The sequence below is a fragment of the Eumetopias jubatus genome, unplaced genomic scaffold, assembly GCF_037043125.1.
Source record: "Eumetopias jubatus isolate StellerSeaLion01/CBP00866 unplaced genomic scaffold, mEumJub1_p1.0 scaffold_12, whole genome shotgun sequence".
NCBI lineage: Eukaryota > Metazoa > Chordata > Mammalia > Carnivora > Otariidae > Eumetopias > Eumetopias jubatus.
In genome coordinates, this window is record NW_028274818.1 from 1017334 (window position 1) to 1035439 (window position 18106).

Genomic DNA, 18106 nt, shown 5'->3' on the forward strand with positions numbered 1-18106 from the left:
GGAGGGGGCCGCGGGGGAGGGGGGAGCCTGGGGGAGCAGCCGGGCACAGGCTCCCAGCCCTGGACGGAAGGCACAGCCCAGGGCGCAGGCAGGGGCACCGTCCTGCGGTAATGACAGACCCGTGGAGCTAATGTAACATTGAGTGTCAGATATACTTCAATAAAAATAATCCTTATTTTGTTTAAGACAGACAGAAAGAGAGCACATGAGCGGTGGGGAGGGGCAGAGGGAGAGAAAGAACCCTGCGCACGGAGCCCCTTGATCCCACGACCCTGAGGTCACGACCTGAGCAGAAATAGGACGCTTAGCTGCCTAAGCCACCCAGGCACCCCGATAAAAATCATCTTTAAAAAGATCAGTACGTTTCACTGTAATTACACCTCAATAAATACGAGTATCTCCACTGAGTCCTCTCGACAGGTGTCATCCCTCCCTGTAGGTCTTTAATCTCCCAGCAACACTCCAGTTTCCTGTGTGCATGTCTTTTATCAGACTCATCCCTATTTCACATTTTTATGCTATTGTAATTGCATTATTTCCGTTTTTGATTGTTCACTGCTAATAAAGATAATACAGCTGGTTTTTACAAAGCAGCCTTGTACCCTGCCATCTTGCTGAACTCACCACCTATCGGCTCAGGTAGCTTTCCTGAAGACCCTACACAGATGACCCTTCGTCTATGGACAGAGGTGGTTTTGCTTCTTCCCTCCCGATCCGGATGCCTCTTATTTCCTCCTCCTACGGCGCCCTGGCCTCCCCCTTGGCCACGGGGGCACGCGGTCTTGCACCGCGAAGCAGGTCCTCTGCCGCAGGGTTCTGTAGTTATGCTCCGTCCGGCAGAGGATGTCCTACCCTGTTCCCTGCTCGATCTGATCAAAACTGAACGTGGGGTTTGTGTCAAACTAATCAGGGGACTGCACATAAAATGCCATAGAGTTACCACCACCAGAATGGCTACAATCAGACTGAGCGTACCAAGTATTGGCAAAGATGGAGAGCAACCGGCAGCGCTCGGCACCAGCGGCCACGTGGCACAGCACCTGGGGACCACCGTGACCACTTCATAAACAAGTGCGTACCCCACAGAAACGAAAGCACATGTCCACGCGAGAATCTGCACATAAACGCTCAGTCACTTTATTGGTCACGTCCAAACATGGGAAACAACCCACATGTTCATCAACAGGTGAATGGATCAGCTGCAGGATATTCATACCAGAACTGGCAACAAGAGACAATAAACTACTGAAACCTGCAATAATGTGGATGGATCTCAAAATAACTATGTTCAGTGAAAGAAATGAGACCAAAAAAAAAAAAAAGATACATACTGTATGATTCCTTTTTTTTTTAAGATTTTATTTATTTATTTGGCAGAGACACAGCGAGAGAGGGAACACAAGCAGGGGGAGCGGGAGAGGGAGAAGCGGGCTTCCCGCGGAGCAGGGAGCCCGACGCGGGGCTCGATCCCAGGACCCCGGGACCGTGACCTGAGCCGAAGGCGGACGCCCAACGACCGAGCCCCCCAGGCGCCCCTAGAGTGTATGATTCCTTGATGTTGTTAATGAAAAGGCAAACTGATCTATCGAGACAGAAAGCAGATCAGTGGTGGCCTGGGGACGAAGGTGACGGCTATGGGTCTGCCGTGACTGTGGCAACCATTGTTGGTGTATACAGAGGCCAAAAATTATCAAACTGCACACTTTAATTATGCACAGTTACTACATACCATAAACTCTAAGAGAATGTTACTGCTACAAATCATTGTTAAAATAATAAGCGTGTGACATAAAAACTCCATAGCAGCACGCTGATTCCGTAACCACAAAGCCAGCAAAGACCAGCAGGTGGGGAGGTTGCCTAGAAATAAAAGCAGCTAAAGCTCTCATCATCATAGAGAGAACTGAAAGTTGGGGTTATTCTTGATTTTGATATTTAGACAAATATAAAATTTTTTTAAGTACAGAGGAACTTCAGATCCAGAAGTGGCTGGTTGGCCACTGGGGGGGGCCTCCCATTTTAGGACGCATCAGCGCCACCCTGTCAAAGGCGAGGATGGACCTGCTGGCCTTCCTAACCCTCCCCGGAGCCAGGAGCCCAGCGCTCCCGGGTCAGGGACGTGTCAGGCCCGCCAGCCCCACCCCCCCTTCCCTGCTCCGTCCCTGCCTCCTTGATGTCAGACTCAAGTATCCCTCGGTAATCACCCAGCAACCCCACGGCTGGACACGCGTCTGCAGGAAAGGAAAGCCCTACACCGAGGACACAGCTGCAGCCCCACCTTCGCGGCAGCCGAGACATGGAGACAGCGAAGCGTCCACAGACGGGTGAACGGATAAGAAAACGTGGATCGCACACTTGCACGACGACGTGCGGTGAAGGGGGTGCCAACTGACCTTGCTTGTGCTGATCTCACAACACATACGCGCATCCAATCGCCGTACACGGTGTGTGTGGATCCGCGGCTGAGCGAGGAGGAAGAACCGTGAGTGATCCGTCGCTAGACTCACACCTGCCCTGAGCTCTGGATCCCACGTGCGGGCAGGGACGGCCGCCCTCCGGGCCGAGGAGGGGGCTGGCACCCCAGACCCTGAAGGACATGCGCCAGGGAGGGTGGAGACACACAGGCTTCCAGGCACACACGCTGGCCCCTTGCCGGCTCTGCCGTCCCAGGGCCCTCGGGTTGCTCCCGGTTCCGGGGGAAGAAGCCCCACAGCTGAGTGGCAAACAGCGACCCTGAAGACACAGGTCGTTACACTCTCACCGGGGCTGTGGCTGCTGGGCCCACACCTCAGCGCTCCAAGTCCAGTCAGTCCTCTCTGAGCCATTCTTTTTTTCTTCATTAATCCTAAAAGTGCTTTAAGGGGCGCCTGGGTGGCTCCGTCGTTGAGCAGCTCCCTTCGGCTCGGGTCATGGTCCCGGGGTCCTGGGATCGAGCCCCGCATCGGGCTCCCTGCTCGGCGGGAAGCCTGTTCTCCCTCTCCCGCTCCCCCTGCTTGTGCTCTCGCTCTCTCAAATGAATAAAAATCTTTAATAAATCTTTTTAGAAATAAAGTGCTTTAATTTTTTATGTTAAAATAGAATATATACCTAAAACACATCACATGGTATCTGGTTCCTGGTGGGCGCTCAGTAACGGTCACTCATCCCGGCCGTCACGGCCTTTGCCGGGCCTGGCACCGGGGACACAGGCTCATTCCTCAGGAGCTGTTGCTCTCAGGGACAGAGGTGAACCGCAGGGTGCCCGGGACCCTGAAGTCCCTGCCAAGAGACAACTGTGGACCCCTGAGAGAAGGCTGGGACACCACGACCCCCCAGGGCTGGCACACCCAGGTGAGCCCCGTCGCCTTGTCGCAGGGCACGGCCACTGCCACCTGGAGACCACCCCCGAGCCCGCTGCACCTGCTTCTGAACAGGGTCACTGTGGAAACGACCAAAAGTCCCTGGGGCCGAGTCTGCTGACCACGGGAGGTAAAGTCTTTAGGTCACAAACCTGGAACGGGTGTAAAGCAGGCGGGGGGCTAAGAGCCTCTGTCAGCAGCTCTGACAGGAGCCCCAGAGGGTCCCCGTGTGCCGGAAAGGGCCAGGCGGCACTGAAGCCAGCGCCGGCCCAGCACCAGCGGGGGACAGAGCCTCCCGGGGGGGTGCGAGGAAGCATGGACTGCAGGACACAAGCACGCACACGTGACCGTGCCACGAGCACACCCGCTCCCCGAGCACCCACCGGGAGCGGACACAGCTCTGCGAGCCACGGTCACGACTACCAGACACACGTGGCCAGCCAGCAGGGCGTTTACCTCCCAGGGAGAATTGGAAGGACACGGGAAAGGCCACAGCAGAAGACATGAAGGAGTCCATGGTGCCGGCTGCCCATAAGAGCCAGAGAGCTGGCGTCGGGAAACGGCGAGCCAGGGAGGAGCTCTGGGCGGGAACGACGCAGTTCAGTTTGGGGGACATATGAGTGGGGGGAGGGGTGCAGGGCAGAGAGCGGGGTGCTCAGCAAGGTCTGGGGATGGCCAGGAGCCATGCACACCCTCGAAACCTGAGCAGGTCACCTTCCTTCTCTCAGCTCTTGGCATTGGCTAAATGCAGGTGAAAGGACTCTCTTTGGGGCGCCTGGGTGGCTCAGTTGGTGAAGCGTCTGCCTTCGGCTCAGGTCATGGTCCTGGGGTCCTGGGATCGAGCCCCATGTTGGGCTCCTGGCTCGGCAGGAAGCCTGCTTCTCCCTCTGCCACTCCCCCTGCTTGTGCTCTCTCTCTCGCTCACTCTCTCAAGTAAATAAAATCTTTCAAAAATAAATAAATAAAATAAATAAAAATAATAAAATAAAATGAAATGAAACAGGTCAAGTCCAAAACCCCATGCGGGCACGCTGAGGCTCGACGTGGTGATGTGACCTACCCAGGGCCACACAACGCTTACGAGGAGCCCGTGGATCTCCGGCGCTTCTGCCACTCCACGGTACCTCCATCCCCCTGGGTACTTGCCAGTGGCACTTTCTGTAGCACCTGGAGCCTCTTGTGGGGCCGTCCCAAAAGATGAGAACCTCAGACCCCAACCCTGCCTCCCACGCAAACAGGCCCTTTTCCCGCATGGCGCAGGCCAGCCTCTGCAGGACGTGGCAGCCCAGGCGGGAGAGAGAGCAGGGCCCACAGCCACCAGGGCAGCCCCCGGCCCTTCGGACCCCACGCCGGCTGTGCTGGCGTCCAGGGAATGAGATGTCCAGCTGAGTGTGTGCTCTGAGGTGGTTTATTAGTACCCATGCTGGGGAGCCCTGGGCTGAGGGCGTCCAGACAGGGAAGCCAGGCTGCAAAGGCTGACGAGCCAGCACCGCGGAGGCCCCCCCGCCCTTCCGTCTCCTCCTGAGGAGGTAGGGCGGTCTCTGCACAAAGAAACGAGGCCCCCAGGGGTGTCCTGACTTGTCTGATTTCTGCCGACCCCCAGAAACCTAGGCCCTCTGTGTGCTCCCCACCTCAGCCAGCATCAGGGCCACACATCCAGCAGAAGCGAGGCAGCCGGTGCTCCCGGGACCTGGCGCTAGAGTCTGGAGTGGACAAATGCCACCAGGCCCTCCAGCTGTTCCTCCAGGTGCTGCTCATCCCCATGGTTCTCAATGACCCAGTCGAAGGCGCCAAAGTTGTCTAGGCCACATTCTGACTCAGCGTCGTCCACCCCTGTGCAAGAGGCATGGTGAGGTCAGGCCCTGGCCATGTGGGCAGACACCGGGCGCGGAGGCCTGCTGGCCCCAGATGGAGCCGCCCCTCCCGGCCTCCCTCTGCCACCGGAGAGCCACCTGCACCCACCCCACCACCAGCTGAGGCCCCCAGAGTGTCCACGGACTTTGCCCTTCACTGGCCACTGGCCACTGGCCACGGAGGGTGGATGGGTCTTCTGAAACCACAGACAACCCAGCAGGGCAGGAGGCTTTCATTATGGGAAGCCTCTGATTCAGTCGTCTGGGGAGGCGTCTGCCGGGCCGGTTTACACACTGTAAAGTGAGATCGTGCGGATGAAGCACCAGCAAAGACCTGGCCGTGGTGGACACCCAGGGCATGGCAGCCATACGGAGGGGCGCCCGCTGGGTCCCAGGATCTCAGGCGCGAGAGAAGCCACAGGGCAGGGCCCGGGCCTGCCCCCCAACAGACACGCTGTTCATCAAACACCCGGAAAGCAGAGGTGAAGGACCCAGCGGCGGGCCCCACTGGCCTATAGAGAGGACAGCCCAGTAGGGGCACCGGGCCAAGGTCATGGGGACACCCTCCCCCAACCCACTCTAGTCTCTAATCTGGGGTCAGTCCTGAGCCCCAGGCCCCAGAACCCCTTCTGTACTCCCTCACTCAGTCCCCCAGGCCTGCCAGGGAGAGAGCAGACCAAGAGCGCGGGGGCGGGCGGCCGAGGACAAACGCTGCACACAGCTCACCTGCAGTAAACACCCAGCCCCGTTGCTGTCGGCTCTGCTCCAGGGCCACCACGCGCACCGTCTGTGTCACAGCCCCATAGGCCTCCCGAAACCACTGGATGTCTGAGGCCCTCCGTGTGTCACTCACCAGCTGCGGGGAAGAGCACAGGCAGGTGACCAACAGAACACAGGGCAGAGGGACAGGGCCCTGGGAGTGGTGGGAAGACCCGGGTCCCCTCCACACAAGCAGGTGCACAGGGTTGGGAGGGGCTAGCGAACCCAGATAGATGTCACCCTTCCCCCACGGTCACCCACTGCCCCCCCATGCAGGCCGCCCTCCCGGTCGCTGCCACACGGCTCCGCCGTGGACACACCACGTTCTGGGGCCACTGCTGAGCTGAAGAAGAGGCCGCGGGCTTGGAGGTCAGATCAGCGGGTCCAACACTTGTTTTACAGATGAACAGACTGAGGCCAGAAACAAAGATGCTCTACTGGGCCCTGCTTCCTAGCGCTCTCTAAAACTGAAGTCTGGTTTTGTCAGGTCACAGCCCTAAACTTCTCAGAGGTCTCCCATCATTCTAAGAAAATCCAAAGCCTGTGCCCAGCTTACAAGGCCCTACACGATCTGGCACCTACTTCCATCATGTTCCCGCATTCCCTCCACCGCACGAGCTGGTCTCCTGTCCCCAGACATGCCAACCACGTCCTCCTCGGGGACGCACGCGGCCCCCTCTGCCCAGACAAGTGCAGGCCAGGCTCCCTCACAGGCGACATCTCTGCCCCAGTGTCCCTCGTACGGGAGGCTTCCTACCACCCTGGCTCCCTTCCTGCCCCCTTGCCAGGCCAGACACGCTGTGTACTTTCCTCTGAGCAGCAAGGACCCTGAAATCGTCACCATCTATTAGGTTGTTCGCGGTGGGTGGCCACCCTCCCGGAGTCCGCGGACCAGCGAACGAAGAGGCCGGCAGCTGCTGGTGACGCTGACACGTTCACTCCGCAACTTCCACACACGTGTCCCAGCGAACAGCTGTGCGCGGGCGCTCGGCCGGCGCGGAGCGCAGCGCGGACCCAGTGCTCACGCCCTCGGAGCCTGGGCGCCAGCTGGGCAGCTTCCGGCCCAGCAGTGCGCTCCGCGCTCAGCACCAGTGACACCGAACTCCACCACCCCCTGCAGCCCGCGCGGAGCCCGCCTTGTCCCCGCGACAGCGTACCGTCTTGAGCAGGGCCCCTCCACCCCTGCGGAAAGACCCACGCCCTGGCCTCCACTTCCTCTCCTGGCCCTCGCAGAAGCCACGCCTCTCCTGCTCGGGTGGCTCGGGAGCCCCGGCCCCACTCTTCCAAGGCACCTGCAAGTCTCAGCCTCACCTCCGGCCACTTGCCCCCTCCCCCGACCCCGACGAACACGCACTTGGCTTGGTCCCTGGCCTCCTGCAGGCCCTGCTCAAATGCCGTGTCAGGGAAAGCCTCCTCAGAACCCTGGCCTGCTCAGTTTTGCTCCTTAGGATTTATCCCCACCTGAGGCATTCTATGTTTGTTTGGGGCCTAACCCCCTCCAGCCCGTGTTATAATGTAAATGCCCCGAGAGAAGAGACTTTGTTGTATGTTTGCATTGATGTACCCCCCAAATCTCCGGGAGCCAGGCCAGGTACATGGAGAGAATACGGGCTGCCAGAACGAGGAGGTCAGAAAGGGGTGAGGTGCTATGGGAACACCAGACAGCAAGCATCACTTAAGGCTTGGGTATCAGGGAAGGCTTCCTGGTGGAGGCGGCATGGCAGTCAGGCTAGAGTGAACCCAGGGAAGAGGGAAAGAAGGGGCTGCCTGCTGCAGAAAGCAGGCAGAACACCCACGAAGGCCCTGACTCCAGAAGGAGCTTGACTTAAGGAACGGAGAGAAGGCCGATGTAGCCACAGCACAAGGAGTAGGGAGGCTAACCGGGCAGCAGGACCCGATCGTTCAAGGCCTAGAAGTGTGCATGACGATTTCAAGGTGGTTCAACAGAACGACAGACAAAGGTTCTCAACAGAGCAGTGACCTATCTTGGATTGTTCCTAAACGGCCATTCTGGCTGCTGGGTGGTGAAGGGACTGTAGGGGTGAGGGCAGAAGCCAGGGCCAGGGCAGGAGCTCACACTGCTGGTGACACTCGGCAGGAGGGGAAGCCAGTGAAGACACGGATGGAGAAGGCAAGTGTCCAAAGGCCGCCCCCGAGCCCACTCACCCAGACGGGCTGGGAGACGCCCTCCACGACCTTCCTGCAGAAGCAGCCTGGGTCGGCCTGGCGCTTCTCCTCCCCCCAGCGGATCATGTCCCTCCGGTAGGTCTCCTTGTAGACGCTGGCGTCCAGGAGTCTCTGGAAGTCCAGGCCGTTCTCCTGCCCAAAGCACAGTGTCTGCACCAGCAGCCTCCGCCTCACTGCTCTCCTGAAACGGGAAAGGCCATCCCCGCCCTCGCCCCCACCCCTCCCACCCCTGCAGGGGCGATGCAAGGACAAGGAGGCTGCCACCTAGACTCGGAGGGTGCTGGAAATGAAGAAATCCCAAACAGCAGCAGAAGGAAGAAAAGCCGGGGTAATCCAGAAATTGTTTGGGTTTGTCTTTAAAACGTAGGATGTGGTTTTTCTCTTTTGCAACAGCTTTACCTCCACAATTATTTCTGGCTTAAACCAATCCTGAAATTAGTCTGCATCCCTTGGGCACAGGCTTAGCCTCCAACCAAAGTGAGAAACTTGAAAACAGCGCATGCCGCGACCTCCCCAGCCCCTCCGGCACCGTCTGCCCCAGGTTTCCCGGTCTCCCTCCTCCCCTCCCCCACCCCCAAGTTCCCAGCTCCTCCGTCTGGCTCCAGGCATTCCCGGAGCAGGAGGGGCCGCTCGGACCATCCTGGCTCGCCTTCGCTTCCCCAGGGACACGGGGGGCAGGAGGGGTCCTCCCAGGGGCCTCCGGGGCGGGAAGGGGTCTGAAATTCGTCACTCAGGGCGGCTTCCAGCCCCTCTACTAACTCACTGCAGGAGACCTTCTTGGACTCGGTTTCTTCGTCTGCAAACTGAAGGGCCGCGACCCTGCAGGTCAGTCACCTTCCTGTGCCCTGCTCCAAGGTGAGGCCAGCAGCCACCTCCTGTTGGTGACTTGCTCCCCATGTACTCTTGAGCACAGGCGAACAGCGACCACCAGAAGCCTTATGTTCTGCTTTTCAATTATAGTTCCCTTTGTGTCTTAACAAAACAACGCACTAACATTCATTCTGGGTGGGTTTTGTTGTGTTTACGTGGGGGTTTTTTTAAGTAGGCTCCACACCCAACGTGGGGCTTGAACTCACAACCCTGAGATCAAGAGTAGCAAGCTTCAGCCACTAAGCCAGAGAGGCACCTCGGATTTGTTTTTTAATGGGCGTGGGAGAAGTAAGCGTAGGCCGGCCTATGGGTTACCTATTGAGGTTTTAAAAATGCAAACTCCTGGGGCGTCCGGGTGGTGAAGCGTCTGCCTTCCGGCTCAGGTCATAATTCCAGGGTCCTGCATCGGGCTCCCTGATCAGCGGGAAGCCTGCTTCTTGCTTTCCCTCGGCCCCCCTCCCTTGTGCTCTCTCTCTCTCACTCTATCTCAAATAAATAAAACTTTCTAAAAAAATGCACAACTCCTGCCCACACCCCCACCCCAACCCCCATGCCAGCCTGGCTCATAGGTCTGGACCAGGGGCTAATTTGGGAACTCTGGAAGTAGATCAGTGGTTTTCAAACGGCTCCTTGGAGCCCTGGGGTTCTCGGAAGTGCCCAGGTCCCGGTGGGTAGGCTGAGCCCCACCTCCTCCCCCCTCTGCCCCCCCTCCCCCCCATCAGAGTCCCTCCCGGTCTGTCTGCTGGATACAAGGAACTTCTTCATCCCACTTCATTTGGAAAAGGTTCCCACTAAAAAGAACTGTAAAACCCCTGCACCTGTTCTCCCCAGGGCCCGCCCCCCAGGCTGCCAGCCTACAGATGGGTCTGTTCAGCTGGTGGGAGAAGGTCAAATGGTACAGGAGGGTACTGCCCATGGATAGGGGACTGATGCATGGAAAGAGGAAGACAAATTCATTCTGCGTGGCCCCAGAAGGCCAGACTCAGGCCACCTGACCAGGGGGCTGTGAGCACAGGCCCCTGGACAGAAGCACCCAGAGGTCAAGGGCAGCAGCGTAAGCAGCGAATGCTCCTCAGTCTGGGAAGCTGGTCTCACCCTCGGGGCTCCCTGTCTGAAGTCCGAGGCTCTAAGAGGTCCTGTTTATTTTTTTTACAATCCTATTTTTTTTTTAATCCACATGGTTCGAAATTCACAAGATACATATTTGTTTACAGTGAAAGATCTCTCTCTGCCACTGCTCCCCTTGCTGGAGGCAGCCAACGACACAGTCCCCTACATATCCTGCCCTGGCTCCTCACATCCAGCACCCCATAAATACCTGTTACACGGCTGAAAATATAAGCAAATATATTTACAATCTTTCTCCATTTTTATACAAATGCAGCGCTCTCTGTGCCTAGTTTTACATCTTGCTTGACGCCCCAGGTGATTCAATGTCCAAGAGAAGAATTCCAGACCCTCACTAATAACCCAGCCTCAGAGCTGGCAACTCACTTCTCCAGCCCTTCCTGGACACGCTTTCCTGAACACACTCTGGGGAGGTGACCGGAAGCTTAAGGTGAAAACACCCCCAATCGGTCAAGCCACAAAAAATCGAGAGCCATCCACCACCCTGCCGACAGTGGTTGTAGGGACCCTGCTCGTGACAACAGCAGTCGAAGCCCATACGCTGGCTCCTTCTGACCCACCAGATGCCACAGAGCCACCACCTACCTGAGCGTACCGTTCCTTGAGTGGACTGGAGAGCCGAAGGATGGCACACACATCCGCGCCGAGTCTGCAGGACAGGGAGAGCCAGACCCATTTAACCTAGTTTCCAGTCCCCTGACCAGTCCAGGGCACTGAGGTCCCCTCTCCTTTCTCCTTCTTCCTTTTTGTTTTTGTTTTGTTTTGTTTTGTTTTTTGGTAGACTCCATGGGGCTTGAACTCATGACCCTGAGATCAAGAGTCAGAGTCACAGAGTCACATGCGCTCCTGAGCCAACCAGAGTCGCATTTCTGCTACTCTACCTCTGTAACTTTGTCACATCTCCTCCTCCCTGACCCTAACTCCTCACCTATACAGTGGGGACAGAACTTTCTGTTCTGCCTCCTACAGGATTATTAAGAAACAGGAATGTGTTGGGCGCCTGGGTGACTCAGTTGTTAAGCGTCTGCCTTCGGCTCAGGTCATGGTCCCAGGGTCCTAGGATCGGGCCCCGCATTGGGCTCCCTGCTCGGCAGGAAGCCTGCTTCTCCCTCTCCCACTCCCCCTGCTTGTGTTCCCTCTCTCGCTGTGTCTCTCTCTGTCAAATAAATAAATAAAATCTTAAAAAAAAAGAAGAAAAAAAGAAACAGGAATGTGCCACAGTCCTGAAACTAACAAGTCAGACAAACATCATCAGGATGACACTGGCAATGTTCCCTGGATGAGGTTACTGCTGGTTCCCCCACAGCCAGGGTATCTCAGTCTCCAGGACGTGGTCACCACAACCGAAATCACTCATTCATTCCCTTGTTCAGTATACTCCGTCAGCCATCTGTGGGGTGCTGTATTTTGATCCGGATAACACACAGCTCCTGCCCTGGACACAGACTCTCTCCAATACTGACCCAGTAAGACAGGCGCCCTTATGTCCACCGTTCAGAGGAGGACCTGAGGGTGAGAACTGACCCACCCAAAGCAACACTGTGGAGTATTGAAGAGGAATGACGCCAATACGTGAAAATGCAAATTAACAGCCACCATTTCCCTGTGTCTTTGCTAGACGCCAACAACTGTTCTAAGATCTTCACATGCATTACTCCTGTAATCCTTACAAGCAGCCTAGTACGATCCCCATTTCACAGATGACAAAAATGAGATGACAGTGGGTAAGAATCTGCAAGATCACAAACGAGTAGGTGGGGAGTCAGGCTGCGAACCCCAGGGGCGCAACTGCACAGACTGTGCTTCTGGCCACTATTTGACTCCTGTAGGGGGGGGGGGGAAGGAGAAATGCAGCTAAGGGAAAAGGGGCGGGTCCCTGGTGGGAGCCCGAGGCGACCGCTGCCAGGCCCCCCACGACCTCGTCCAGCCCCCCATCCCAGCAGAACTGTTCCCACCCACAGCACCTCGCTGACACGGAACACTGAGGCGTGGAGCTGGAGCAGAGGGGACGCACTCCTGGGAGCCAGACGAAAGCGTAAACTGAGTCCTGGATCTGGGGATCCCTCTGTGACCTCTACTCCTGCCTAGTACCCCAACCTGGCACCTAACGAAGGGGTCCTGGGGTTTGATGGGCTCCCGCCCTGCAGGCTCCACGAAGCCTGGCCACCCGGCGGCCGCCCCAGCAGCCGTCACCTGCTCCGGAACGCCCGCGGACACCACCCCGAGCCCAGCCCTCGCGCCACCTGGCGCCCCTCCGCCCCGCCCCGCCCCGCCCCGCGGAGACCTGCTCCGCAGCGCCTCGGCCACGAAGTCCTTCCCGGACTTCCTCTTCCCGCTGACCAGCAGCACCAGGCGCGGGACGCCTCCCGGAGAAGCCATGCGACCGCCTCCCCGCCGCCGTCCAAGATACCTCCCGTGCGGGGACCCGGGGCAGCGCCCGCGCAGCCGCAGAGAGGGCCGCCCGCGGACACGCCCCCTGCCGCCGCACGCCAACGGAAGGCGTGGCTCCGCCCGAAGGACACACCCCCCCACGAGGCTCACTTAGAACGGCCCGGCCCCGCCCAGAGCCTGACGTCACCCGGACACAACCATTCTCCTTCCAGGGGGTGACGTCTCGAAGTGCCCCGGGGTGAGCCTCACGTTGCGCTCCACACAACATTGCGCTCCGCAAACATTAGGGGGAAAGAGCAAACGAGGTAACGCTGAGCAGGTCTTCAAGGCAGCCTCCTCGTGTGCGCACTGAGGCGCACGCGCTAGAGCGACCCCGTCGGTGCCCCGCGGTGAACGCGGGTCCTTCCGGAGGGGCCAGAGGCGGGGGCGCCGGGGGCATGTCTGCGACGTCACGCGGGGAGGGGCGCGGCGCGCGGCTTTGCCGGAGCCGCCGAGGGCGGTTGCGTGGCCTGGCCGGGGCGGGGGGGGGGTGCTGGCCCTGGCGCGCTGGCGTCGGTAGGGTGCGCTGAAGGGGCAGGGGAGGCAGCGCGGACCAGGCGACCTCGTGTCATCCCGAGTCCGGCCCGCAGCCAGGCGATGCGGGGGTCTGTCCGCTGCCCGAAAGCCCGCAGCAGTGAGCGCCGTCGCCCTCGGCTAGGGCTCGCTGGCCTGCGTGTCCGAGCTTGCCCGCTCCTGCGAGCCGCGAAGTCCATCAGACGGGAGAGGGGCGGCGCGGGCACCTGCTGCGGAGAGCGGCGGACTCCCCGAGCACCGGAAGCGTGGCGCGGAAGCCGAGCAGAGCAGGGCACGGCCAGGTGCAGAAAGAACGGGCTTCTGGAGGTCCTGTGTTTGCTTTGGTTTTGAAGCGACTCTGCGGTCACCGCATTCACCGTGCGCTCAGAAGGCTGCACGCAGTGGGGCTTCGGTCCAGCTCGGACGCTTCTCAGGACCCTCAGCGAGTCACACTGAGTTCATCGACGATAACGCTCGTCCCACAGGGCTGCCGGTATAGTAGGTAAATGCTCCAGCATCATCCAGATGTGGAGTTGCTCTTTATTCTGAGCGCCCTGTGGTTTTAGAATTCGACACAGGATCAGATTTTCCAGCACACCCTCAGTAAGCATTTATTCGGGACTCCACGGAAAGCTCAAATCCCTCTTCCATCACACTAGAAAGGACTGGGACCCCCCCCCCCCCGCCGCCCCAGTCCCTTCCTTCACTTGACCCAAATCACACCCTCGCCTCTCCCATCCCTGCTGTTAGGAGCTCCTGGGAATTCCCAATGACGATCAGAACTATCCTAACCGCTTCTCAAGTTCCCCTCCTGCCCACTGCCTCAAGTGAATCTCAGTGTCCCCCACTGCCCTCTCAAATGGAGGGCTTATCACCCCCCAGCCCTCATACCTCAGCACAGACTTCATGTCCGCGGTCTCCCTCCTTCCCATGCCGGCTTCCTGGCCTTTATCCCCTCGCCTCTTGGAAAACTCGGGCTCCTGCAAGGCTCCTAACCACCTGGCTGGGCGGCCTTTTCCCTCATCAGTGCTGACAGCCAGCAATCCCGAGACTTGTTCCCTTCCACTGCAGCCTGGCCGCCGGCTCCCGTCACCACTCTCCGGGGCCTCATTGCCTGCATGGTGACCCCTGACCTCAGATGGCCAGGGGGTTCTTCCTCCTCCTCCTCAGACACCAGCTCCCACGGGACACCCTGGGCCTTGCGCCACCCGAAGCCATTTGGCCTGCAGAGTCACCCACTCAGGCGCCCTGCTCTCCAAGGCCACTCACTCACCTACTCCCCAGAGCCGTGCTTCCCTCGCAGGGACACCACTAGCCCTTGAAACTCTGTGCTCCGGGCGCCTGGGTGGCTCAGTCGTTAAGCGTCTGCCTTCGGCTCACGTCATGGTCCCGGGGTCCTGGGATCGAGCCCCGCATCGGGCTCCCTGCTCCGCGGGAAGCCTGCTTCTCGCTCTCCCACTCCCCCTGCTTGTGTTCCCTCTCTCGCTGTGTCGCTGTCAAATAAATAAATTTTTAAAAATCTAAAGAAGAGAAACTCTGTGCTTGACAACTGCTCATCCTGCCACCACTAAAAGAACTCAAATAAGTTAGTATGCGTGAAAAGCCTTTGTAAGCCGTACAGGTCTGCAGAAATGTGAGGCCCTCCTTCTAGGGTAGAAGGCCTGGTCTGCAGGCTGGGATGCTGCTGAGGTTGAGGCGGCAAAGAGGGGAGGGCCAGGACTGTCTGGCAGAAGCACAGATGAGCCGGGAAGGCGTGGCCGGAGTTCTTGGGAGATGCCCGACCGTGCTGCCTCAGGGGTTCCAGAAGACGAGGCTTGAAGAAGCCAGTGCCCACCTCGGACTACAGAGAAGTGGCCCCAGGACTCAGGAACACAAGTACCCCTGACAGTCACCCCTCCCTAAAAAGGCAGACTTTTTTTGTTTTTTGTTTTTTTTTTAGATTTTGTTTATTTATTTGACAGGGAGAGAGCACAACAGGCAGGGGAGCTGCAGGCAGAGGGAGGAGCAGGCTCTTAGCAGAGCCTCACTAGATCCCAGGGTTCTGGGATCGTGACCCGAGCCGAAGGCAGACGCTTCACCGACTGAGCCACCCAGGCGCCCCGAACCAGATTCTTTTAAATAAAGATTCATGATTTAGGGAACTATTTTTGTTGTGTTGATGATGGTGCGCTGAATGTCAGCTTTGGAGCTGGGGAACTGACCCCACATCCACCTGCCACTGGACGAGTAATTCATTGATTTCATCCCACGGTGTTTTAGTGACAGAGGTTGGTTTTATTGTATTAAAGGAAGTGGACAGACGCCTCAGAGTCAGGAACCAGGAGCAGAGGAGCTGGGTCTGCGTGGCTGCGGCAAGGCCGTTTTCCCAGCCTTGGCAGGTTGCCCGGAGCGGCTTCCCTGTGCTTCTCCCCAGCACCGCACTCACGCTTCCCAAGCACAGCGGTGACCTGCTGCGTGCACACCCGACGGACACAAATGAGCAGAGGAGGGTGGCTCTCTGGGGCCGGTATGGAGGCCAGAAGGGCCCCTTGTGGGCATCCTCAAGGCTGAGCCCTCATAACCCCAAACCCAGGTGCTCATGTCCCAGGGGCAGCTCCCAAGGGCCCCTCCCTCCCAGCCCAGCCCCCTGCAGGTCCAGCCTCCTGCCTATCCAGTCACTGCCCCTCCGCATGGCCAGATGTCTCTGCACAAGGAGCCATGAGTGAGGTCAAAGCTCAAGAGCCACACGAGGAAGAACCAACTCCTCCAGAGCTCTCGCCGAGAGCCTGCGTTCCAAGGTTGAAAACGTGGAGACAGGAGGGAAGGGGAGAAGGAACAGGGGACTCTTGGGGTCAGCAGCCACGGGCTCTGGTCCCCACCCTGCCCCGAGCAAGCCTTGTGACCTTGGGCAAGTCACTTCCCTCTCTGTGCCTCAGTTCTCACCTCTGAACCAAAGAGGTGGGCGTGATGCCCATGAAGGGCTCTCCTAGGACGAGCCTTCTCCTGCCCACAAGCTGGGGCCTCCCGGTGGCAGCAGGTGGCCAGTGAGGCAGTGCCGGGGCGGGGGGCGGGGGCGCGGCCCTGACGGAGACACACAGGTGGGAGCTCAGACACTTCCAAGCCCAGGGCCAGCCCAGCAGGGGTGGGGTGAGTCGCGGTACTGACATTTCAAGAGCCCACTGGTGGCCTGAGGCCTGCCTGGGGTCGGTCTTCCTCCCCTGTCCCAGACCAGCTATGACGGATCCCTTAGGCAAGCCATCTCCTCTGTCCTGGTCTCCTCATGTGTGAACACTTACTGATGGTCCTACCTTCTCTAAGGCCTACTTCTCAGCGGGACAGAAGAACCCTGAACGGTTTTCAGCCCACCTGGATGAGAGGGGCAGGCCTCACGCCACGGCTTCTCCCACGGGCTGCCTCGGCGAGGGCCCGAGGCTGCCTCCTAGATCAGCAAGCATGGCAGGTCTGTGTGGCCCATGGGTGCCGGGCCTCCCAAAGGGGGCTGGCGCTTTCCTCTCCACAGCACCTGCCCTCAGTTCCTGCTGACGGGTGTCCCTCTGACTGTGGACAGGGTCTCAGTGACAACTTCGGTGGACAGGTCGCTCCCCTCAGGCTCAGTAAGGTTAAGTGTCAGCGGTGGTCAGAACTTGTCCGGAGGGGCCCTGCCTTGGAGGAAATGGAGAGAGGGGGACACACACGTGTCTGGAGTAGTGGGCGAGCTACTGGTAGGCTGGATCTCTCCCTCTCCCATACCCTGCAAAGCCCAGCCCAGCTGCGTCCCCCTCTCCACCCCAGCCCTGCAACACCAGATCTTCCTTTCAGGGCGTTGCAGGAGGACGTGGTCACCCACCTGTCCCAGGGCCGAGAAGCAGGAGTTCTCGACCCCCCGGCCCCAGGGCCTAGGCCCATCCAAGGCTGGGCCGCTCTAACACATGCTCCAAGTCAGGCCCACGTTGCCCCTCTCCTGGGCTGTTGGCCGACACCTACTAACTACCCCAGTTTCACAGCTGGTCCCTTCCTCCCTGGCTGCCAGCAACACAGCACCCGTGTGCACCTTCCTTCATACAGGTGCCCTGCCCCCTGATGCCCTCGATGGCACCCTCCCCCTTGCCCCCTGCAAAGCTCCTCTGTAGCCTTGCAGGTGGGCTGTGGGAGAATCCTGAACCACCCCCTTAACCATCTGGCCACAGGGCTGTTCCCCTCCCTCAAGCCTCACCTCTGCCCAGGCTGAAGCCCCCTCCCCTGTCGCAAATCCTATTATCCTTCACAGTTCCTCTTGACCCGCCAGGCTGAGTCCTCCCTAGCACCATTGAGAAAGGACTGGTAAAATTCTGCTTGTTAGACCAAACCAGGCAGCCTCAGGGGCAAGGACTGGGGTCTGCACAGCGCCCGGCCCAGAGTTAAATGCAAGTTAGCTCCTTCCCCTGCCAGCCCCTGACACATGGTTTGGGAACCAGCACCCTCTCCTCCCACGTCCAAGGCTCACAGAGGCCCCAGCTCCCCCCTTAGAGCTTAGGTAAACTAAGAAAACTACTCTTTGTGACAACCACTGTTTGAACAGCTTTTCCATTTGTCCTACAGTGACTGATTTCACCCTCGTGACAACCTCTGGGGGGTTGCTTATAGTCCCCACTTTACTGATGGGAAGGCTGAGCCCAAAAGCAAGTAGGAGCACCTCGCCTGAGGCCCACAGGCGGGCGGGGGTGGGGGCCTGAGACTGGGTTTTCTGACCTCAGAGCCTGCTCAGACCAAAGGTCTAGGTCGAGAGACCTGGGCTGGGCCTCCATGTGGCCCAGAATAAAGAACGGGTGAATGAGGCAGGGCCTCTCCCAGAAGCCAAAGCTTACCAAAGAGAAGGGCCCCAGCCTTCCACGAGGTGAGGGGTGGGGGGACTCAGACAACTCCGCAAGAGCGGGTGACAAGGGGCTTCTGTGGCTCAGACAGCTGAGTGGTCAAGTGGGAGGGACCTGTTGTTGTCTGGGTTTAGGGCCATGCAGCCCAACCCCCACCCTGCAGGGTCCCTACCTGACCCACCGTGAGCCTGTGATGCGT

At 58.9% G+C, this 18106-nt stretch overlaps 1 protein-coding gene across 4 annotated transcripts; it reads right to left on the reverse strand.

Moving 5' to 3' along the window:
• Positions 1-4730: 4730 nt before the first annotated feature.
• Positions 4731-12584, reverse strand: PMVK (phosphomevalonate kinase). 4 transcript variants are annotated; one of them, XM_088016830.1, is made up of 7 exons: positions 12420-12584; positions 10721-10784; positions 10471-10559; positions 9010-9022; positions 8117-8266; positions 5918-6047; positions 4731-5171 (listed from the first exon to the last, which is right to left on the reverse strand). In XM_088016830.1, the coding sequence occupies exons 1-7, from the start codon at positions 12512-12514 to the stop codon at positions 5035-5037; spliced, it is 678 nt and encodes a 225-aa protein (XP_087872956.1). In that variant the 5' UTR covers positions 12515-12584; the 3' UTR covers positions 4731-5034. The 4 variants fall into 4 exon arrangements, with proteins under 4 accessions (XP_087872956.1, XP_027946157.2, XP_087872955.1 ...); XM_028090356.2 differs by lacking the exons at positions 9010-9022; positions 10471-10559 and having other exon boundaries at positions 8117-8269; XM_088016829.1 differs by lacking the exons at positions 9010-9022; positions 10471-10559 and having other exon boundaries at positions 8117-8318; positions 12546-12560.
• Between the last annotated feature and the right edge of the window lie 5522 nt (positions 12585-18106).

Bases quoted from the DNA above. Each gene is read 5' to 3' on its own strand.
- PMVK (XM_088016830.1), bottom strand. From the start codon at position 12,514: ATGGCTTCTCCGGGAGGCGTCCCGCGCCTGGTGCTGCTGGTCAGCGGG. The intron at 10,785-12,419 runs GTCTCCGCGGGG...CCTGTCCTGCAG, and splicing joins GCCGAGGCGCTGCGGAGCAG to ACTCGGCGCGGATGTGTGTG. The intron at 10,560-10,720 runs GTAGGTGGTGGC...TTTCACCTTAAG, and splicing joins TCAAGGAACGGTACGCTCAG to CTTCCGGTCACCTCCCCAGA.